This window comes from Pollicipes pollicipes, unplaced genomic scaffold (assembly GCF_011947565.3).
Source record: "Pollicipes pollicipes isolate AB1234 unplaced genomic scaffold, Ppol_2.1 Scaffold_6138;HRSCAF=7277_pilon_pilon_pilon, whole genome shotgun sequence".
Lineage (NCBI taxonomy): Eukaryota > Metazoa > Arthropoda > Thecostraca > Pollicipedomorpha > Pollicipedidae > Pollicipes > Pollicipes pollicipes.
Genome location: NW_023596818.1, coordinates 10,010,161 through 10,034,146, shown reverse-complemented (window position 1 = coordinate 10,034,146; position 23,986 = coordinate 10,010,161). Strand labels below are relative to the sequence as shown.

General features: G+C 53.0%; 1 protein-coding gene and 1 long non-coding RNA gene across 2 annotated transcripts; one reads left to right on the top strand and one right to left on the bottom strand.

Annotated features, from left to right (window-relative positions):
• Positions 1–4,357: 4,357 nt before the first annotated feature.
• Positions 4,358–16,461, top strand: Pabp2 (poly(A) binding protein nuclear 1). Its single transcript, XM_037229843.1, has 6 exons — positions 4,358–4,488; positions 8,819–8,981; positions 9,983–10,094; positions 12,975–13,246; positions 14,928–15,034; positions 15,541–16,461. Exons 2-6 carry the CDS (start codon positions 8,841–8,843, stop codon positions 15,572–15,574), a joined length of 666 nt encoding a protein of 221 aa, XP_037085738.1. The 5' UTR covers positions 4,358–4,488; positions 8,819–8,840; the 3' UTR covers positions 15,575–16,461.
• Positions 16,462–20,687: 4,226 nt separating this feature from the next.
• Positions 20,688–23,782, bottom strand: LOC119105754 (uncharacterized). Its single transcript, XR_005095064.1, has 2 exons — positions 23,591–23,782; positions 20,688–21,563 (listed from the first exon to the last, which is right to left on the bottom strand). It is a non-coding gene; the product is annotated as an uncharacterized LOC119105754 (long non-coding RNA).
• Between the last annotated feature and the right edge of the window lie 204 nt (positions 23,783–23,986).

The following is a 23,986-nucleotide window of genomic DNA, read 5'->3' as shown; positions in this document are numbered from 1 at the left end:
CACTCACATCTCGAACAGCGAAACGCCAGTTCTGAAATAATAGTTTAGAGGCTAAATGATTCGGAAAAGTTTAAAAGTGAAGTGAAATATTAAGCTCTATGAAACATTGAGAAATGTGTTATAATATTGAGGTGTGACAGAGACATATTTTTTGGGTACGGGTCAAACGTTGTTTGTTAACGCATATACAATAGCGTTTCAGGCCAGGCCACATAAAAAACTGGACGCAATTTTCAAGACGTGTATCTGCGTGTTTTTCCTAAATTGGGTATTACTATTCAATAAGGATTATGCATCTCTGTACACCTCCTATACCTGCATGAAATATAAATAGTTATTGTAATAACAAGGAGTAGTAAACTTAGTCATGAAAGGTATTTATGATTTAAAAAGATCTTAGATCATTGATCATGGAGTTAAGCGTCATTAAATCCGTACTTGATGACTGAATTAAACTGAGCTCCATCCTCAGTGAGAGTGCGTATGTCGTGGCTTAATTGTATCCAGCAGTGATCGGTGCATAAAATCCGTCTTGTGCGACTCCGCATTCTTAAATTGGAAGCCATTGCATTCTGCAGTAAATCAGCGTGTTTATCATGACACAAAGATTTAATTGAATAATGTTTTGTTTCGCGCCGTGGCTTGTCTGCAGCCTTGAATCATCATTCATAGACACATAAAGCAGCTTGTAAAAGCATAAGTCGCTTTCGGTTTTTCAGTGTGTGACGTCAAATTAATGTTATTTAGACTGCCACAAATTTGACTTAGCGTACGATGAGCTCGCAAATTAAATTGTGAATCACCAGGAGCCCAGATCTCAATGATATATGCACGAACAATAGCTGAACTCAAGAACACAGTCTGGCATGAAAGTTGGCATGTTTCATTACAAAATTAACCCACAAAACGCATCCACAACACCTCGGTTTCTCTTGACCTGCGTGCGTGGAGACGATGACATGACTATGAGTTTTTGCGCAGTGCGACGAAACGCCTTCAGTCTGGTTTTCACCGTAGCTGGCCGCACCCACCCATTGGGGTCACGGAGGACGTTCTGCAGGAGCTGGAGGATCCACATGCGCCTGGCGTGCTCGTCAGCTGTAACGGCCGCGTCTCCATCTTCCAGACAGTCGCTTTTCTGTCGCCATTTTGCGCGAGCGGTCAGACAGGACAGGTATTCTCTCACCCAGCGGACCGTGAGTGGTCAGCTAAATCCTGGGCCGCCTGCCATTGGCTTGCCAGCTTTGGCCTTGAGAGCTGCTGGCTTACACGCGCTTGGAGCTGCGTGACCGTTCCAGACAGAAAGTGATGCGAGGTTCAAGTGATGCGAAATAAAAGTGGGGCGGAGTTAAAGTGATACGGAATTGAAGTGGCGCGGAGTTAAATTGTTACGGAGTTAGAATGGAACGGAGTTTAAGTGGCACGGAGTTAAAGTGGTACGGTTTAAATTCATAGGGAGCTTGAGTGTTACGAAGATGAAGTGGCACAGAGTTAAAGATTTTTCGTCACCTGAGTCCACAGATAACTCGACCAGATGTATGAAGTTCATCATTTTTTTTTCACCTCCGACGGCATCGTCACGTTGTACTTCGGAGCGCGGCGGTAAAGCAGGCTGCACATTGCTTCATAAGCGGTAGGAGATTGCACTCCGGTCTAGGGCCTGCTTGCGGATCTGTCGGAATATTACAAGACTATTTCATGCCACTGAGAGCAAGCTTTCGGGTGATCCCATCTTTGTCTAGCCGTGCACACAGCTTGTTCAGTTTGTGGCTGACTACGATAAAGTTGCGACCGGTGTCGGATTTTTTTTTGGGGGGGGGGGGAGCGCGCGGCTTCTTTTGTTTTGAAGGCGGCTGATTGCCGTCCCGGTGCGTCGGTGCTCGGACTGTCTGTGGTTTTCAAATACACAGACAAGCTTTGTCACCAAGCATCTGAAGATAATGGCACTGACCGTTTGCGTCTCCCGACCTAGTGTCGCACGAATTAATCCAAAAACGTCGACTGTCGTTGAGAAGGCCCAGGAAAGCAGTGGGTGGACAGCGGCGCCTGGTGCTGGATATCGACCTAATATTCCCCACGCTGTAGTGTAAGCAGCTAGAAACAATACATCAGAGTGCTGGCAAGTTTGGGAACCCAGGAACGCTGTCGCAGCGATGTGCGCCCCCGCGTGCGTCCGGTGGCGCCATCTGTTAGTGCAGGCGCAGCATGAGAAGGTGAGAGTGCCTGCGATTGATCGACAGAGCAAGTAGATGGCGAGAAGTGACGCACTCGTCATGACAACGCCAGATGCGCGGGTCGCAGGCATTGATCCCGTCCATCAGCAGCGGACACAGGTCTTTCAGTGCACTCCTTGAGTGCAGTCTCCCAGGTTGTCTAAGCTTACACAGTTTGCGCTTGAATCTTCCGCTTGAGCTGAACGAAGCCAACGGTTCTCTGCTGCCGCTGTTTGTTCTGTAGATGGCTTATTTCTCTGTCTGTCTCCACATATCGAGCCGTCGTGTCACCGTGAAGAAGCACGCACAGCGACGGTCAAGCCGGAGAAGCGTCGAGACGTCTGCTGTCCAGCACGGCGGCGCAAATACCGGTGCTGTTGTCTTCTTCAGCGCTCGTCGCCCTGCCCCCTTCAGGAGCATTCGGCAGCTCTTGTGTCCGATGTCGATGTCCTCAGGCCCGCTGCCGTCGGGCTCCAGGGGGACGCCTGTCCTGCGGAGCCAGCGGCTGCCTGCGCCCCGTCCAGGGCCGCCTTCTTAGCGGATGACACATGTCGCCATTGGTCTGGCTTCTGAGAGTCGCGTTTTTATATTATTTTTTCTTCCGGGCTTCATGTTGCTGACGGACGTATTCAGGCCGTCGTCATCCGCTTTGATACAGGCGGACACGGTCTGAGAATCGCTTCAATGCACGAGTCTCTTTATCGCGACTTGAACATCATTCAGCGCAGTTGCATGTGGAAGCACGACAAAGACTGCCGACTGTAGTTCAAGTAGCGGTAGGTCTGATGTGTGGTGAGCGATGCACACATTCGTGTCATGGCAAAGCAGCTCGTATCAATGCCATCTTGCACGGATGGAATAATTGTTTGGACTACCGGTCTCGTCTGATGTATTAGTGCGCATTTAACCTTATGGTGATTTCTCCCCTTTTTCTTGGTATGAAAACATTTATTGCACACGAAAGGCTGGTATGCACACAGGCAGTCTATTGCATACACCTATCTTTCGGGACAATGTATCGGTACAAAACAGAGTGAAGAAAATACATTTGCAAAGCAAAGAAAGCAAAGAAACATCTGCACGGTACTGGCAGCCTGTGTATGACATGCATATATGCATTTGTGTTTTTGTGTGTGTGTGTGTGTGTGTGTGTGTGTGTGTGTGTGTGTGTGTGTGTGTGTGTGTGTGTGTGTGTGTGTGTGTGTGTGTGTGTGTGTGTGTGTGTGTGTGTGTTTGTGTGTGTGTGTGTGTGTGTGTGTGTGTGTGTGTGTGCGCGCGTGTATGTGTGTGTCGGTCTGTGAGATAGACACATTACACCGACATCGCATCCCAGTGACAAATCCAGAGAAGAGGTGGGGGCGGGGGGGGGGCACAGTGCCATGTTCTTCCCCCTCTTTTGTCCCCAAGGGATCCTTAAACTCCAAATGAGCCATACCCGCCCGTACTGACAGTTTTTTCACGAAAAAAAATGGAGGTTTGCGGGCCTGCAAAGGACCAGGATGGGCTGCAAGCAAACTGAAAGGCCCCTAAACAGACAAAGATATCTCTTCGCTGATTGAGAGGGTAGAGGTTGGAGGAATTTTTCTAAAAGCATATTTACAGAAAGTATATTTCTGGCGCCACGAATAGTAAACACAAGGGTCTTGAAATTTAATGGTCAAAATCTAAAGACTTTTTCAGGAGGCCCGATCCGCAGGGGGGGGGGGGGGGGGCACAGTGTTGCGTGACCATCCCATAACGAAATCTTAACAGAATCCTGGGTCGGCCACTGGTTCATCCTCACTCTTGGGATGAGCGCAGCTCAAAATATTGAGCACCGCCAATAGAATCGTTGTTTAGCATTACTACGCTTCCTGTGTATTACCTTATGCATAATGCCTCATGGTATATTGAAGGTCGCTTGCTAGCATAAGAACTTTGAATTCAAAATGCCTTAGAACCAGAAGCTGAAGACCTCTGCTATGAAACTCAAAATGGCAGTGCCAAGATCAATAGCATCATGAATAAGTGGTGCTTACGTCAGTAAGGTAAAGTGTAACAAATTTGTATTTTAGTGGTGTCATTCATGACGCACGACGCCTACAAGCGACGCACAAGCCGGACAAACGGCGGCGCTCTCGGCGCAATACCGTTTCCCACTGAACGGTGATTCAGATTAGGCGGCTGCGTTCGCTTTCGCGTCGGAACCTGCTATTGGGTTGGAACGGGGTCGTGAGGCACAGCGGTGGGGTGGGTTTCTCCAAGGAGTGGACGGCGTGCTGTGAGGGTTAATAAGGTATGTACTATCCAACCAATGAACATCTAAGAATGTCAGGCATGGAGCGAGTTCACATAATGTTGCAAGGAGCGGATGCATTAGGTTTTTAATAGTGTTTTGCTCTATGCACTCTTGCAGTATTGGTTTTGCTTTACGTGCATGCACTGAGAAAACCACGCGGCCGAAATGTCTATATTTTCTGGGGTAGTTCAATTTAATATGAGCATGAGGTTTTCTCATTTATGTACATTGCCATCCTGCTCATCCTATTAGTGTAACCTAACCTTTGTTTGGGTCAAATTCAGTTTAGATTGGTTTTCAATGTGTTGCAATGGTGGGTTTAGCCATCTGTTTTCTGTGTAGCCCATGTATTCCCTTTGAGACCATGCTCCAGATTTACACTACATAGGCTGCAATATTTTCTTTAAATCCACACCACACCATGTTAAACCTGACACTCTTGTGTTTTCCTGCAATGTCAGCAAGCATAGTAGCTGGCATCATGCCTCAAAAATCTAATCTCTCTAGGTTGCCCCTCCAAGGGGTGTATGGGGAAAGTGGTCAGACCTTTGGGTAAACCAGCAAGCTGTTTATAAGGCAAAATAGTACTTTTAGTCAGCCAATGTATGTTCCCAATATTATTATTTTGTCATGGCAGGTGTGATATTATTGTGCTGGTCATTCAGGGTGCCATCAGCAAGCTTTTTAGATAAAAAGGCACAAGAAGTGCACATACTTCTTCTGTCCCAAGTCTTGGTGACTAAGCTATTTTGTCACTGACAACACAGGAACTTCTCATATACTCATTTACCAGGGGGGGAGGGGCAAAATGGTTTGGTTAACTGTGACAAGGCTTGTTTGATCCCCAGAAGCATAAATATTTATGTTTTCATGTTGTTTTTGAAAGGTGGATCATGACTTGCTCACTATGTTTGGAAAAGGTGTTTGAAAAGGCAGTGCTGAAATTACCAAACCTGTTTGCTTAACTGATCATTGTGTTTGCCTGTTCTAGAGACATCAGCATCTATGCTTGCAAAACATTGCCTATGTGGATGGTAATCAAATAAACAGGTAGTTCTAATTACAGGGTAACTGTCCCTGTCTGGTGCCAGGTGGTGCAAAGGCATGTTTGGGATTCAACTTGGCGCAATGACAGGCTACTTGCGATGTAGGCTGTGATCCTTGGAATTTGAAACCTTGCATGTGAATTTGGTAGATATTTTGGTGGCATGCCTCTGATTCCTTTAAGTTTTGTTATTCTCACAGTTATGATGTAGCCCTTGTAAGATGCAGGTAGACTGCCACCATATGTTATTGTGGCAATATTGCAGACCTGTTTGAAATTTATTTTGAACTGTGTTTTCAAAGATGCAAACCACATGAGGTAGTAACTGCTGTCATTTCATATTTTAAATCAAAATGGTATGGCTTACATGGCATGTTTTGAGAATGGTTTAATCTAATCCAGGTTCTCAGGTAGTCATTTTTGGCAAAGTTGGTGGCAGTGCATTAATTTCAAGTAGACCTTCTAATTTGGCCAGGCCAAGTAAAACACGTGCCTTTTAAGGGTCCAGAATGTTGGAAAGCGAGATCCACCTAACCTTGATTCATTTTGGACAAGCAAGCTGGCACATCCAGATTTCATTGCTGGTTACCTCTGTATGCATAGTTATGCTTGACATTGTAAATGCATCAGACATGCTCTGACTTACCTGACTTACAAGCAAAACATGCTCTGACGTACCTGACTTACGAGCAAAACATGCTCTGACTTACCTGACTCACAAGCAAAACATGCTCTCACTTACCTGACTTACAAGTAAAGCATGTTCTGGCTTACCTGACTTACAAGTAAAACATGCTCTGACTTACATGGCTTACAAGCAAAACATGCTGTGACCTACCTGACTTACAAGCAAAACATGCCCTGACTTGCCTGATATACAAGCAAAACATGCTCTGACTTACCCAACTTACAAACAAACCATGCTCTGGGTTATGTACTGAAGAAGCAGAACTGGTTATTTTGATTGGTTCAACCATATCTGACATGGTATTGATTATGAGCATCAAATATCATTTTCACAGTACTTTTCCTTGTTTTACATCAATATCAGCCAATTGGAAGTGGTGGCACCCTATGAAGTGGACCAGCTACAGAGCCCCACTATCATGGATGTCCTCACCTGTGTGGAATCCAGTCACATTTGTCCCAAGCCTCCCATCTTGCTCAGAGCTCCATCAGTGGCATTGATGCCTCACCAGTCTTGTCAGAACTCTATCACCACTGCTACATGTCACCATGTGATGCAAGTTCCGCCCTGTGGTCATGTTTCCTCCCACTTGGAGCCCTATCTGCTCAGAGCCTGGTCACTGTACTTCTTCACATACTCAGAGCCCAGCCCCCATCACTGTGCTGTCTTATCTGCTCAGACATTCATCTCCTAAGCGCACCACTAGTGTCATGACATGTCCATGTCTGTGCAGGGCCTCTCTCACATTTCTACATCTCCCATCTGCTCAAATCTCCATCATCATCTGCTCAGTCATATAGGTATCATCGCATTTTGTTGCCTGCTTGGACATCTCTCCCTTTGTTGTCCCTGCCTATCTGCTCAGTCTTGTCCATGGTTTTGCATCTCCCCATGCAATCATAGCCTGATCATCATCATCATCTCCCTGCCTGCTACAGGAGGACTCAACCCATCCTTGTGTCTCTTCATCCTCTCAGCCCCGATCGTCGTCACACGTCCAATAGTCCCGCTGTTGTAGTCAAATCTCCCCACCTAAAGCTGTGGAGCTTAGTGCCATGGCCATCTGCCCATTACCATGTCTCTCCTGCTCAAAGTGCCGCCCCTGTGCTCACATCTCCCACTTGCTTAGAGCGCCATCATCACCCATCTCCCCATCTGCTCAGCCCCAGCATCACCCATCTCCCATCTGCTCATAGCCCCATTGTCACCCATCTCCCCATCTGCTCAGCCCCATCATCACCCATCTGCCCATCTGCTCAGCCCCATCTCATTTGTCTCCCCATCTGCTGAGAGCACCATCATCACCCATCTTCCCATCTGCTCAGCCCCATTGTCACCCATCCCCCTATGAACTCTAGCAGCATTGTCGCCCGCGTCCCATCTGCTCAGAGTCCCATCATCACCCATCTCCCCGTCTGCCCATAGCCCCATCGTCACCATTCTCCCCATCTGCTCAGCCCCATCATCACCTGTCTCCCTGTCTGCTCAGACCCATCATCACCCTTCTCCCTGTCTGCTCAGGGCCCCATCATCACTCATCTCCCTGTCTGCTCAGCCCCATCATCACTCATCTCCCCGTCTGCTCAGCCCCATCATCACCCATCTCCCCGTCTGCTCAGCCCCATCATCACCCATCTGCCCATCTGCTCAGCCCCATCTCATTTGTCTCCCCATCTGCTCAGAGCCCCATCATCACCCGTCTCCCCGTCTGCTCAGCCCCATCATCACCCGTCTCCCCGTCTGCTCAGCCCCATCATCACCCGTCTCCCCGTCTGCTCAGCCCCATCATCACCCGTCTCCCCGTCTGCTCAGAGCCCCATCATCACCCGTCTCCCCGTCTGCTCAGCCCCATCATTACCCGTCTCCCCGTCTGCTCAGCCCCATCATCACCCGTCTCCCTGTCTGCTCAGCCCCATCATCACCCGTCTCCCCGTCTGCTCAGCCCCATCATCACCCATCTCCCCATTTGCTCAGCCCCATCATCACCCGTCTCCCCGTCTGCTCAGCCCCATCATCACCTGTCTCCCTGTCTGCTCAGACCCATCATCACCCTTCTCCCTGTCTGCTCAGGGCCCCATCATCACTCATCTCCCTGTCTGCTCAGCCCCATCATCACTCGTCTCCCCATCTGCTCAGCCCCATCATCACCTGTCTCCCTGTCTGCTCAGCCCCATCATCACTCATCTCCCTGTCTGCTCAGGGCCCCATCATCACTCATCTCCCTGCCTGCTCAGCCCCATCATCACTCGTCTCCCCGTCTGCTCAGCCCCATCATCACCCATCTCCCCATCTGCTCAGCCCCATCATCACCCATCTGCCCATCTGCTCAACCCCATCTCATTTGTCTTCCCATCTGCTCAGAGCCCCATCATCACCCGTCTCCCTGTCTGCTCAGCCCCATCATCACCCGTCTCCCCGTCTGCTCAGCCCATCATCACCCGTCTCCCCCGTTTGCTCAGCCCCATCATCACCTGTCTCCCCGTCTGCTCAGCCCCATCATCACCCGTCTCCCCGTCTGCTCAGAGCCCCATCATCACCCGTCTCCCGTCTGCTCATGGCCGCATCATCACCCGTCTCCCCGCGCTCGGCGGCAGGGCTTGCGGCGCCGGCGCGGCCATGGCGGACATTGACGAGCTGGCGCTGGCCGGCGGCGACGGACTCGAGGATGACCTGCTCGACGGCCTCAACGACGGCGAGAACAACGGCAACGACACGTCGGCTGTCAGCTTGGATGGCGACCAGAGCATGGACGACCCGGTACGGCCGCCGCTGACGAGCGCGCGTGCGCAGGCCCTGGCGCCGACTGCTGGACGCCGGGCCGGGCCAGCAGCCGGGTGAAGGCTGGCGCTAGGCTCATGTTGTGTATGGGAGGTTGTGGTAGTGTCACGGATTGAGGCATGGTTTGAACTGTCCGTCTCGTTTGGTGTGAAAGTATGGACACGCCGTTTCGGTCAGTTGAATTTCCGGCCGTCGTCTGGTGTTATAGAGTCCTTGGAAGGGCTTGATGGTGTTCTAACATGATGTTCTTTGTCTCTAAGGACTCCATAACTTTTGGGCGACGACCGGAGAGCTAAATGCTCAAAACGTTGAGTACATACTAACACACCCAACGAGAACGATAGTCAGAACGACTATTCCGTCCATGATACTATCACCTCGTCTCAATCCTACCCATATGTAAAATTGTTTTAAAAAACTTGTAGGTTCTAAAAATTCTTCAAAAAGAGCTAAAACATGCGACAAGCTTGCAGGATATTTTTGGTTTTAACCTGTTAGAAAATAATTCACTGTGGTTACCTGGTGGGGCACTAACAGTGTAGTAGTTATGCCGCACGTCTGTGAGTCCACGGTTGCGAAGTACGATTTCCCGCAATTCCCGCCCTGCCTGGCAGGGTTAGGGACAGGCGATGTCATGTGGGCCAATCGCAAGCACATAAACCTGACACTGGTCTCTTCTCGGGCTTTTCCGACGTGATGTTGAACCTTGTTGACTGTGAAACCCAAGTTGTGCTGCCTGTATGTGGCCGCGGAAGTTTGCTAAAATGTGCAATGACGTCTTTATCGGCTTTTGACACTTCGTAATTAGTTTACGGTGTTTACTGTTAGCTGGCAAGCTACCCCCGCTTCTTTTTAGTTTCGTGTGGACAAAGGTGGACGCGGCATGCGCACTTTGTACGGCGTTGGTTTAGCTTTGTTCGGTTTCGCGTGGTGTGGCTGAAGGTGGCGCGTGAACCAGCACGCTTTGCTGTACGTTGCAGGAGCTGGCCGCCATCAAGGCGCGGGTGCGCGAGATGGAGGAGGAGGCCAACAAGCTGCGCCAGATGCAGTCCGAGGTGGACAAGCAGATGAACCTGGGCAGTCCGACCACAGGTAACGGCCAGCGGCGGGTGCCGGGGGGCATGGCGCCCGGCTCACACGACCGGTGGCCGGGGACGGGCACTGACAGGGGTACACGTCACCGGCTGGGAGGAGTGGGCTGATTAACACGTGAGATGCTTGTCAGACGGGCGCTGAACTCCGGTTATGTCGAGATCGATTCCAGAATCAAGCAAAAAGAGGGGAATTAGTTCCTTTGGCGTGTTCTCTTTGAGTTTGAGTAGTAACTGAATTAACTTGGCATACTCTGGCGACGTAAGTGTACGCCGAATGAATCGGAGACGTATGTAATATATCTTTGTCAAATTAGCGTCGTTTGTAGGTTCTTGAGAACAGACTATCTCCTAAGTGAGTAGCCACTTCGCATTGAGTCGCAATCTGGATCAGCTCGGTGTCGCGTCGTGGTGCTTGAGATTCAGAGCAAAAATCCATCCCATGCGCTATGAGTCGGAACTGACTCCGCTATATTCGAATCAAGCACAAATCTGTCACTTCATTACGCATCAACGGTGGTGACTGATGGAGCAGCCTCTTTGTGTTGTACTGTTGTTCCAGAGAGCTTCTGAGGACACAGTCAGATCACTGGCTCTGCAGCATTGTGTTCCTAATACTTGATAATGCATGCACTCCATCTCAACAGAAGGTCTGCCACAATAACTGATTTAAGAGACCTGTTGTCTTTCCCACCGCCGGTCCGTGTGGACACGACCCGGAATGCGGCTGGGCTGTTTTTCTTGCGGCGCATCGTATCTGGGGCAATGTTGCCCCGCGTAGGCCACAAGAGCCGACAAACTCGGACGTCCGGTCTGTGCGGAGGCTTGTCACTGGCGCGGCGTCGTCCTCTGTGCCCGCTGCGTGGTCTTGTACCGCACCAGCACGGCTGGGGCCTACACTGGGTGACCATTGTTTCACCGTGCTGTGCTCTGGTCGCTCAGAATGACCGCGTCGCCTGAGCACGCTGGTGTTCGCCGGCGTGTGTTCTGGCCGCTTACAATGACCGCGTCGCCTAAACACGCCGGCGTTCGTGCTGTGCTCTGGCCGCCCGTAATGGCCGCGTCGTCTGGGCACGCCGGTGTTCGTCTTGCTGTGTGCTCTGACCGCTCGGAATGACCATGTGGTCCGAGGACGCAGATGTTCGATGCAAATTTTGCGGATCAATCCACCATTCATACGCGAATGTTGTTGGACGGGCCGGATCTGATTCAAATTTTGATAGTGTTTTGAGGGTCGATCGTTGTCGGTTTGCATTCCAGTTGAACAATTCAGTTCTGATCCAAATGCTCATTTAGCAGAGTGTGAATTGTTCATCAATGGTTCGTCCTAAGTTTCATTATTCCACGCAGATTTATTTTGTGACTGGGAAAGAATTGATTCATTGTCGATATTCGGTGGTTTAGGTTGGATTATGTACGTGAGGTCAAGTTGCATGCGCTGGCAGGATTTCCGATTTTGATGCCAATGTTAGTTAGTTTGAGGATTTAAATGCAATGGCCGAATTAGGCTGGCCTGTTTTGTGTGGGCCGTGACTCGTTGGAGCAATATAGTTTGGTATGACGTTTGAAGTACGACGAAATATTAAGTGATGAAAATCATAGTTGCAGATATTTTGTATTAAGTGATGGAAATCATGGTCGTAGATATTTTTTGTTTATCTTCCAGTTTTAGTTTAGTTCAGCAGTTTGTTTTTCTAGGAGAAGCCAGTGCGAAATTCAGAGGCAACCTGTTCAGAACATTCTTGACTGAGTTAAACGTTATGCATCTTTATCATGAGGCGTCGCAGGAAAAGTAACCCTGGACCTGCTGCGGACCGCGAGGCCTCGCGACGCCCAGTCGGCGGCCGTTGGCGTGCTGTTGTTGAACCTGGGCGGGTAGTATGTATTTGGCTGTGGAACGTGGCACGTTTCAGTATCATTGGGTGTGGCTATGGGCTGAAGGAGCAAGCCGCAGTGTGTGTGAAGCTGTCTCTTTAGGTGAAGGTAGTGGTCGCGCCTGGGTGAAAGCCTCGGGTGCGGTTTAGTGTGACAAGGTGAGACCTCAGTCTGGTGTGACAGCACTTGGCCGTCAGGCACCATTCATAAACGCTGTACCGGTACGGTGTGGTGTAGCATGGGTGCTATTGTCGGTCGAATTCCGACATGAGACTAGTTTTGTGCAAAGTTTTGTTTTGTTTCTGTCAAAATTTTCGAGTCGACTCATTTTGCCCTCGCGTGAATTGTGCGGTTGAGATCGGCCCCTGCTTGAAGAGCCAACGAGTCAAGTCACGACTCGCATGGCGTGTTTATCAACCCAAATCGGCTCTTGAACCATCCAAAAATGACTCATTTCTTCCGTGGTAAATGTTAGCATTTCGAGTCGAGCTTAGGTCCGCCCCTGATGTTTGTTGCACGGCTGGGCTAGCCCGCGTGCGTGCTCCCACGTGCGGTCAACGAGCGGTGGGGAGCCGGCACGAGTGGCTCCGCCGCGACGTTCCCGGTGCTGGTGCGGTGCTGGAAGTCGATGCGTCACGAACCGGCGGTAAATGTGTCTCGGTTCGTGAGAGGTTCTGTCCCTCTCTCCTGGAACGGAGGGATGGAGTGTTCCGAAAGAACCAATACGATTGGTCTGCGTTGATTTTGCCTACAGGTCTTCTTGTCTGGTGCCCTGGCTTTCTGTTCACAGCCCCTCATTAGCTTTGTGAAAGGCAGCATGCAGTCAGAGACCCATCGCCCTCATCATCTATCTATGATCTACGTGATCCATGTCGTCTAGCTGTCGTCTACGCTTGTGCTCAGTATTGCTGCGCCACTGAGCACAAGTGTAATGTAGTGCTGTGAGCGTGCGTGTCAGCGAGTGAGCGCTGATTCCTGTCGGTGACAGGCCTCCTCCTACCCGCAGAGCCGGCCACAAACCCGCTCAACCTGTCGGTCGAAGAGAAGATGGAGGTGGACGCGCGCTCCATCTACGTCGGCAACGTGGACTACGGCGCGGCCGCTGAGGAGCTGGAGCAGCACTTCCACGGCTGCGGCTCCATCAACCGCGTCACCATCCTCTGCAACAAGTACGACGGCTCGCCCAAGGGCTTCGCCTACATCGAGTTCGCCGACAAGGACTCGGTGCAGACGGCGATGGCGCTCGACGAGTCGCTCTTCCGCGGCCGCCAGATCAAGGTGGGTTGCGGGGAAGGGGAGGGGTGGACTGCGATCGAGCGAGCTTGGTGAGGTTAGTGGTGGCGAACTCCTCTTAGCCAGCTCATTGCACTTAACGCGTTCGAGTTTTGCTGGTCAGAATTTGTTTTCGGAGTTGTACTGTGACATGCGATTTTCACTGCTGCAACCGGTGGTGATGCATGAGTGTTTTTCTTTTCGGGTGAATCTGTTGGTGAATGGCCGTAAAAATGCCTGATGCCTCAAAGCGGACCAGAAAACGATGTGCGTTACACCAGGCCCTGTTGTACAGTTGTCGGACAGAGCTTTTCCTATTTATTCTTTAACAAGTGTGCTGTGGTGTATCAGATGGGGTAGGGGGCTGGCTAGTTATTTTGTGTGTACGATGCCGGGGCCCTATCTCAGTCATGCATAATGAAATGAATAGAAAACCAAGGCAAAAGAAGGGGAAACAAAGTGAGAGAAGCACTACTGTTTCTTGGGTCATGTAGTAGGGAATTGGCAGCCAGTTGAGTGCCTTTGTTCGTGGCACTGTTATATTCAATCGAATAGGCTGATGCAGCAAAATTACGCCAACATGTTACGACTTCCCGCGGACTGCCCGTTCTGAACAGGGACACGATGTGCAGGAAATGATAACCAGCAATCGGCGATGAAATACGTCTCCCGCAGCGTTTCACAGATGTTGGCACCGAACTCATTTCAATTGGCTGTCTTGTTAGCTTGTATACTGCCAGACTTATCAGAAGCCCTGGATCATGGTAGGAGCGACGGTTGTCCAGATCTGCTGTCCAGGACAGTGTTAGGCTTTCAGAGCCGCAAGGTCTTGGGCATTGGGATTATTTTTTCTACTTTCCATTGGACTTATTTTGCATATTAGCTCATTTCAAAATAGTCCCAATGCCGTCACATATGTGGCGTTAGTCACATATGCCGCGTTGTTAACAAAGCAATAAATAAACGTATGGCCATTTGCAGTGGACGCGCCCCAAATCTCCGAATTTTCATCATCCTCGTCATCATGGCACATGAATGGGTGACATAAAGTTGCATCCTGTTTTACCGTGCGTGGGTAGTGGCTAGGTGGCCTGAAATGTTATGCCGCTCGTCCACCGCTCAAATGTGTGAAGTGTTAGCCAAGGTTGTGTGTATAAACAGTGCGATTCAAGGAACAAAGTCCCTTGAATCGCATTGATTCTTCCACTTTCTTCCGTACGGCTGACCGAAGCGGCAGCTTAATTACATTCATAACAGCGGAATGAAATTGTGTGTTTCAGTCACCTGTTCAGGGAATTTGATGAGTAATAGCGAAAATTGTTGTGGGTCAGAAGGCTGGCTATGAAACAGACGCCAGACGGTACAAGACCGCCTTGGAACGGAGGTGACGGCGCGTATGTTGTATTCATTCCAGCCTGGCCGCAAACCCAGGCCTATTTGCATGGGATACCCGGCCAGCACGTGCCATGCCAATCTCAGTCCACGACCCATCGTCCCGTTAGAGAATACAGATCACCCGTCCTTTCTGCCCCTGCCCCTCCCCCCCCCCCCCCCCCCCACTGCTGGCGCTGCGAAGCCCCGACCGGTCGTTTCCCGGCACCGACCGCCCTCCCCCTCCCCGCCCTCCCGCCTCACGCCCCACGCGCAGCCTGTAGTCGTCTTCGTCACCGGCGCCTCCTCCCGACAGGTGATGCCGAAGCGGACCAACCGGCCGGGCATCTCCACCAGCAACCGCCCGCCCCGTGGCAGGTTCCGCGGCCGCGGTCGCTTCGGCTACCGCTCCCGCCGACCCAGGTCAGCCCCGACCCCGACCCCGACCCCGACCCGAGACGGGCGCGTTGTCGTGGGACGTTCGTTCCCGCCGCGGGAGCGCGCGCGGGTCGCAGGCTTGGGCGGGGCGATGCTTTCCTGTCGGCAGTTGCGTGCGCCGACTCACGTCCGACGTCGGCAGTTTCCTGCCGGCTGGATGGGCTGGCGTGTTTGCGACCGGAGGAATGTCATGCGGCGATCGATGGAGGCGGACGGACGTGTGAGCGCGCCGGCGCTGGCCCGACTCGGAGTCGTGGTGTGGCTCGGAGTCAGAGTCGTGCGTGACTCGTGCGTGAGTCCCACGCCCCCCGCCGGCTCACGGCCATCTACTGCAGCACTGAGTCAGGGCGGAAACGGGAATGAAGACCATGCCATTCGTGATGTTTAGTGGTCGGTTTACTGGTTGCTTGTTGGTTTGTCATGGTGTATGTCGTAATCGTACTTCGTGCATGATGTCTATCGCTAGTTAAGTTGTTGTTTTGGCTTTCCAGGTACCGCCGGTCAAACTACTTCTCTCCCTACTAAGGTACAACAGTGGGTGGCGTCGATCCGGCAGCGCAGCCTAGCGGAGGATCTGCGAAGCTGAAGTTCGACAGCGGTGGCCGGACGCAGACGGCGCCTCCGGGTCGAGGAGTTTTGCTTCTGACTGATGTCATCGTTCGATTCGTCGTTTTCCATGCCGTTGTGTGGCGCTGCAAGTGGAGGTGCGCTGTGGTGTGAACGTCGGGACGCATGACGCGCCGAGAAGCATTCGGCCGCCTGGTGCGCGTGTTGCCGCTAGCCCCGGCCGCGGTCCCCCCACCCCTACCCCCCATGTTCCCATTTCAACTCTGCCCGCCGGGTGTGACGCCTCGGAGCGCGTGCCGGCGGCCGCTGTCCGTGGACTTCTACCCTTTGGTCGTGTTCGCCGTGCGGCCGAGCGGCGGGCCCGTCCGTGGCAGGCGTACCGGTCGCCTGTTTTGAGTTGGAGCCGGTTGTCTTCTTACCTTAACCCTGATTTAATATCGGTACTTGTAGTGTTCTTGTGACTAGCGAACGTTCGGCTGGATGCGAAGTGCAGTTTCTGGAAAGATGCTGGTCGGGCACGAAAGATTCTGAAAAGTGAGGGAAAACACGACAAAATGTACAGACTCATGGTTTTCACAAGGTGTGTGGGGGAGATCGGCGTGGGTGTAATGGAACGATTGCTGCCAGAAACATCGTGTGGCGAGGGGCGAGAGAGGCGATAGTTGGCGTGGGAGTTAGTAAAAGCTAATAAAACATACCGCGCGGCGCGGGGCAACAGGAACGATTACTGACATGGGAGTCAGTAAAAGTTAAAACATCCTGTGCGGCGCGGGGCAAGTGACGATAGTTGACATGGGCGTTAGTAAAAGTTAATAAAACACCCTGCGCGGCGCGGGGCAAGAGGACGATGGTTGACGTGGGAGTTTGTAAAAGTTAAAACGTCTTGTGCGACGAGGGGCAAGAGGGACGATGGTTGACGTGAGAGTTAGTAAAAGTTAATGAAACATCCTGTGCGGCGCGGGGCAAGTGACGATAGTTGTCATGGGCGTTAGTAAAAGTTAAAACATCTCGCACGGCGCGGGGCAGGAGGGAGGATAGCTGACGTGGGAGTTCGTAAAAGCTAATAAAACATCCTTTGCGGCGCGGGCGAGAGAAACGATAGCTGACGTGGGAGTTATTAAAAGGGCCACATATCTTTGGCAGCCCACGCCAATGGGCTTGGTCGTTGCGTTGGGAAGCCCGTTTGACTGGCGAAGGCCACTGATGTAGCATACACTTCATTATAATGAGCTTTTGTATTCACTGTTTTCGTTGACGGATCATCACAAATAATGTTTTAAATGTTCATTGGCGGCGAGTATTGCCGCGCCTGGCCATTGTAGTCCAAGAATTCAGTGACTGCAGCGATTTTCGGTTGAGGCGGTTACGACTTAGAGGATGGCGGAAGACGCAAGTGTTTCGGGTGAGTGGTAGTCAACAGTAACGGCTGTGCGCCTGGTCTCAACTCACCGCCCAATATTTCAGTACAGATCGCGGCGTCGTGTATTACGGGCGCGATTCGGAAACGCTAACGTTGGCCGGCGTCCGGCCGCCTACTAGCTCATCTATCGTTCGTAAGCTCGGATGTAAGTTATGGTCAGTATATTGGCTTAGTCTCCAGAAGTTTCACGTCTGCTCGCAGCCGAGACCGGAAACAAGTTTTTTATACTGCGCCGAAGCGGGCGTGCCCATGGTTTGCGCGTGGGAGCACGTGACCGTGTGCGCACATCGATCAGCATTTGCTGGTATGATTGTTCGTTGGTGGAGGTGGAATCGTCAACTTGCAATGCTACAGGAAGAACATGCCGCATGAAATAACTTGCATGCACATGTCTAGCTGAGCGTTTAAAGCACGCCTTTGACAAAATTGGGCTCCCGTTGGTCTTTCGTCCAGCTTTGGGAAAATGAAATATATTTGCGATCAGCGGCTACAGGTCAAACACCATCCAAGCAGATGCGACACTCTCCCAGAAACATTGGGGATCCAAGTGGGGTTATTGGGGTTCATTCTTGCGATGCGAAGCCACGGGCCTAACCGTAATTTTATGAGATGGTTGGGGGGGGGGGGGAGCTGCATTTCCAACCAACTGCAAGGTTGCACCCATGGCTTTTAGGAAGCGTGGCAGTTGGGCCAGGCCCTGAAGCTAGCTTTTATTATTCATGTGAAGGCAAGTCACGCTCACATTATCATAGCATTCCTGCATACCTAGACTGACAAAACATAAGCCCACTTATTTAGTTGATAAGCTGTGCCGCGTACATAGCTTAGTACGTTAAAAGCAAAACGAAAAAAATGTGTCGCAGGTAAGCAGGTTATCAGGTCTTCTATAGATGCCGTGCGCGTTGTTAGGTGCAGTGTGCATTCGGCGCAAACATTTTAAAAAATCGTCGTGACTCGGTATTCGAGACCTACTCGTCCAGCATTGATGCTCCCGAAAATATTCATTGTGAAATGACAATCACAAATGTGGCGGTGAGCCGACGCGGAAACACCAGCACGCCCGTGTCGACAGCCTGATAAAGTTATTAGGGTAGCTTGGGTCTGTCGAAAAACTGCATGCTACGGTGTCCTGGATAACGTATCAGGTCCTTAGCACCCGAGATTGATACCTTGCAAGGGCATAATCAGGTGATACGTGCCCCCTAATCGCGCGTGACTTAATGCGGCCGCAGCACTCCAGTCATCACTCAAACCACCGCTGTAAATCATGTGACGTTGACCAAACGTGGACCCCCGAGCCACCGCCCCGCCCCTCCGAGGTCGACCCCTCCCACCCACCCGTACCCCGCCCTTCCCCGCGGAACTCCCGACCTGCCCGTCAGCGGGCGACACGTGCGCACGCGCGCTGCTCCCTGGCATGCGCCTGGGGCACCCGAAATAACCGACAACAGCCACGCGCGACAGCGCCGAGCCCGACGACCGCAGTCGGTGCACTCGCGGGTCCGCCGACGCCGACGGCGGCAACGCTGGGGACCGGCCCGGCCCGACGGCGGCCGGCCGGCGCCGCCATGCCGTCAACGGTGCCCGACGTGGCGCACTCGGCCGCCGCCATGGTCTCGATGCTGATCGTGGTGATGTGCATTCTGCTCTACTGCCTGTGGGAGGGGTGCGCACGCAGCTGGCGGCGCCGGCGGCGGCTGCTGCGCGGCGCCGTCGACCCGCCGTCGGACGCCTCCTCTGTGTACGTGGCGCTGGCGGCGGACGGGCCGCGGCTGGTGACGCGCAGCCGGCTGCTGCCGCCGCCGGCCGCCAAGCGCGGCCCGCCGCCGCCCTACTCGCCGCGGCAGCGTTCGCCGCCGCCGCCGTACGAGAGCATCGTGCCCGCCGGCGGAGACGCCGCGGCGCCGGCGGGGGACGCGCGTGCGGTGCTGGGCCAGCTGCCGGGTGGTGACCGTAGAGAGGACGCGGGATTGTGGAGGGTAGAGGACGTGTTGCCGTCGGCGAACGAGCCTGCGCTGCTGGTGGGACGCGGTGACAGAGCGGAGGACGCAGCACCGCCGCGGTACGAATGTACGCTGCTGGTGCAGGTGCCGAGTGACGTCACAGGACACGACAGCGAAGTACCGATGACGTCACAGCAAGACCTCCAAGAAAGCCGTCATGCCCGGAGCGCAACACGGCCAGCGGAGCGTTCGCCAGTTGTACCGATGGAGCTTACCTGTGATGGTGAACGCGTGTGACTGTTCGAACAGGCTGGACCTGGCGAGTCCAGAACCGCGCGCGCGTCATTGCCGGTGCAGGGATGGAGACCGAGAGACAACCGAACGTTATAAGGCGGAGAGCCTGGTCCCTTCCAGATAATTGCGAGAGGAGCGCTCGGCACGGTTCGGAGACGTCCGCCGCGCGCCCCAACACGGCTGGTGACCCCCTCGCCCCCCCCCCCCGGTCGTGACGTCATGGAGTGTGCAGAGCGACGAGACGCTAACCCCCGATCTTGACGTCATATCGGACGGCACCATGCCAGCAGGTCTGCAGGCTAGCGTGCTGCCTCGCCTGCACCCCTGCGCATCATGCGACCTCGCTGAGGGTCCCCGGTGAGTGTGGCGCCCGCGCTCACAGGTGCCCGCCGCTTCAGCCTCTCCAGCGGCGTCCCGAAACAGAGCTGCGATCAAGACGAAGTCGCCGGCAAACGCCGAATGCGCGGCGACAGCTACTCGACGAGCCCCTGCGTGGCGGCCGAAGCCATGCCAGGCCCGAAGTGTGTACCGCCCGCTTCACCGGCGGCAAACCGCCGAAGAGCTGCACAGCCCGGGTCATCCCACCACGGCGAGGGCGGGCCGCCTCGAGCTCCTGTCGCGTCTCGAGGGCGGTCGTCCTGAGCGCTCGTCGCCCCGGCCTGTGACGCGGCAAGACCCGAGCCGAGGGCCACGGTGGCAGTGACGGCGACTCGACGACTCGCTGCCCAGCCGCGACATTCGAGACGGGAGCCGAGCGAGCTTGTCGGCCAGCTCCGCCAAGTCCATCGCTGCCGCGGTGGTGAGCGAGCGCCGCGGGGGATGCCAGCGGCTGTCCTGGCTCGACCGCCAGCTGACCTTCGCAGCGCATCCCAGGAATGTCGCCCCGCTGCACGACCACGTGACCGCCAGCCGGGCAGCTGGCCACTGGCGCGACATCACTCAGATGTGTCCGCCGCTGGGATTGGTGACACCCTTCTCGGTGTTTTTATAACCTGTTTGATTCGTCACGAGACTGGCGGAGATTGCCGACGCGTGCGCAGGCGAAGCCGCGCCGCTCACCCACCGTTCGGAGAAGAGTGCCGTGCACTTCTTTGCCGCCGAATGACTGCTTCATCCGCGCCCATACATGCGTTACACACACACCCCGTCTATCGCCCCACGCGCTGCCAGTGGATGTCGGCACCGGCGCCGGCCGCCCCCGCGCCCACCGCCGCGGCAGGAGAGCACGGTTGGCTAAGCGGCCCGGGGCCCTCTCGGTGCCAACTCTGGCCGCGCGCCGTCTGCGTCAGCTACTGGCGACACACCGCGCTCCAGGGTAGTGTTTTCACTACACCTGTTGGCCGCAGAGCAGCTTCCCACCTCATCACCAGCCCGTGGAGTGCCTGAACTCCTCACCGCCCATTAAAACAACGAGTCCTTTATGTCCGTGGATTTAACGATTTGTGTACATAATGTCGTACTCTTACACAACTAATGTACACCATTAGGTATTTACAATATCTGCGAGCAGTGGGCGAGCAAAGTACGTGTTGTTTCCATAAAAAAGGTTATGCCACGTCGGGAAGGGACTATTTACATGACTCTCGCTTATGTAGCCGACAATCTGCCTGCGGTTGTCACGCGCCAACGAACACTACACATCGCGCACGTGCGTAAATATTTGTAGCTCTCCTGACCATGATGAGAGTAACACGCAACTCACGCGACAGTCAGCCAACAGTATTTACACCAATGTGATAGTAAATTTCTGTACGCCAATGCACAGGATGTCTTCATGTCAACAAACCAGACAGCCTCACACGAGCCCAGTGCTGCAGAGGTTTAAGACATGATCTGATCTCCACACAAGCGCAGATTCCTTCAAAACGTGCAAGCCCTCCCTCGTGTCCGACACTGTCGTATCACATTATGCAGGTAAACTCATTAATTCGCAACAATAAAAGGCTTAAACATAATTATTCGCAAGCCAATTGGCCACCCGAAGCCGGCGCGGGACCCCAAAGTTCATTATTGCGAGATCACGGGTACACCAGGCTCCACATAGCTGAACGCAACCAGCAGCCGGCGGCGGGGAACGCACCCCCGCGGCGGCACGCTGCATAACTGAAGGGACTGGGGCGGGGCGGGGCGGGGCGGCAGCGCGCGCCGCCGACACAGGTTCTAATCTAAATTTCATGACATAATTGCACTAAGGAAAACGGGCGAAAACCAAACCCCTCCATGGCACAGCGACGGCATCACTTGTCCCGTGACACCCGCCTTCGTTTCGCCACCGTGGATGCGTCCGAATCTGAAAAGGAGAACGTTTGAGCGACATGGAAACACATTCAAGTCATGTCTACGCGCAAGCGCCGCAACCGCACGCCGGTAAAGACGCACGTAATGCCGGCTGCACATGGCAGATGGTGTCGGGATATTTGGACCCCGTCCAATCATCGCACATCAGCGGGAACACGTGAAGAATGCGCACCAGAAGTATCTTTTTGGGTAAATATTCGCCATGTTCTGCGAAATACCATATAAATAAAGGTAATAAACATCAAATATAATTATAAAACAACTTGAACACCCACAATTCACCCCAGCTTCTTGTTGAGATGATTACATAACTCCTTATAATAGCATTAACAGCTGAACCACAAATGGCAGGCCTGGCAGCTGCGACCAAAAGAAAGCATATCAGAGACGAAGCGATAGTGGGTTCCCTGAAGTGCTGGCAGCCATGCGTCAGCGGCATGACATTTCGTAAATGTCAACCGCAGCAAAAATAGCCCGACCGTCACGACTACTGACTCTGTGAACAACGTAGCGCCATATCAGACACGGAATCGGGACCCGGTCTTCGGTTCAGGGGCACTAGCGACAGGGGCTCAACAACTGCTCGTTTAACCACAGATTAATTCGGAATGGCATGATTAACCGGAAGCTATCCGGATTCGGAAAACGCGGTAGGCCCCCCGGGACCGTCTGGGAAGCCGCCGGTTTACAGCGCTTACAGAGAGGGGGTTACAGGACCAAGGTCAACGCCGACAGAGTGACCGCAGCACCTTTGTGCTGTGTGAACCTGCCGTGAATCCGTCTGTCGACTGGGACCGAAAGGTTTTTCTTTTCCAGCCGCGCAACAGTAAATATATGAGTGTGTTTCTGTATGACGCATGTATCTATGTGTGTAGGCGTGTATGTATGTATGTATGTACGTATGTATGCATGTATGTGCGTGCGTGCGCGCGTGCGTGCGTGCGTGCGTGCGTGCGTGCGTGCGTGCGTGCGTGCGTGCGTGCGTACGTGTTTATGTATGCATGTGTGTAGGCATGTGCGTATGTGTATGCATGAGCACAGGCATATATGTGTTGTGCATGTAGGGTGTGTATGTATACATATATGCATGTGTGTGATGTGTGTGCATGTATGTATGCATGCATGCATACATATATACACCATCAGAAATGTCAACGGTGTTAACAGGTTAAATGCATACACATATACACCATCAGAAATGTTAACGTTCGCTCTGAATTACTTGCCAGCTGTCAGCGTCGAATGCGAGGTGCAGCGATTACAAACGCCCTCCATTGACGCTCTCCAAATTCCGCTCATACCATAGGACAACTTATCGCAGCAATAAATTAGCAAGCATTCTCCCCTCTAAACTTGATCCATCGAAAAACATGAAGGAACAGCAAGACCCTCTCTCAAACATCTTGAAACCACTAGCTAAAACAAGGCAGCCACCGGAGCTGGCGTTAGCGTTAGAACGAGATTGGCAATATAAACACACGCTTTGACAGCATGACAGGCCAAACACTGACAGCAGAGGCGTCATCTGAACTGGCTGAAATTGGTCACTGAGACATCTGGACTACTGGTTTTAGCCGGATACAACCAGCATTAACCGGTGGAAGGTTAAAGTGCTGTTTTCGTGCGTGCTGTGCCGTTTTCACCGTTCCGGAGCAACGGCACAACCAATCAGAAATTAAGGACAACCAAAAACAAGGCGTTGTACAAGCCCGCTATCGAACTATGTGGTGCACTTATTATAATATGCATGTGACCCAGAGTCCTCCACCCACTGATCATGCTTCAAGTGTTGCAATGCTGCTCTTACAAGTACAAAGACTTGAAATGTGGGTACTGTTCCGTCCCATAACTTGTTATATGACAAATGTAAATATATATATATATATATATATATATATATATATATATATATATATATATATGTACATCCGGCATCGCAAATACAAAGAAAATAAGCTCGTGGGCTACGACACCACCCAGACTGGACCGCCGCGATCTCCTTCGCCACGCCCCACTCACCCAGTTGTCCGGCGCCACTGTTGCGCAGCTTGCGCTTGTTGACGTTGTTGGTGTCGCGCTCTGGCTCGGGCGGCTCCTTGGGCCGCGCCTTGGCCGGCTGGCGGCCTCTGCGGCCGGCGCCGCCGTCCAGCGACTCGGCCGAGCCTGACCGGCTGCTCGCCGTGGTCTCCCGCGCCCGCGACCGCGACGCCCGCCCACTCGACCTGCCGACGAGCCGACGGCGCTCAGGTACCGGTCGGTCACGCGGCCGCCTCGCCGCCGCGCCGCCGCGCACACAGGGCGCTGAGCGGCGCCGCTCAGCGCACCAGCGAACTCGCGACGTAACATGTAAGGGAGACCACGGCGGCGGTTTGATCCACCTCCCGCAAGGGGAATCTGGCACACCTGGATCATTTA

Coding starts and splice junctions, on each gene's coding strand:
- Pabp2 (XM_037229843.1), top strand. CDS start 8,841: ATGGCGGACATTGACGAGCTGGCGCTGGCCGGCGGCGACGGACTCGAG. Junction 8,982..9,982: donor ACCAGAGCATGGACGACCCG/GTACGGCCGCCG, acceptor TGTACGTTGCAG/GAGCTGGCCGCCATCAAGGC. Junction 13,247..14,927: donor TCCGCGGCCGCCAGATCAAG/GTGGGTTGCGGG, acceptor TCCTCCCGACAG/GTGATGCCGAAGCGGACCAA.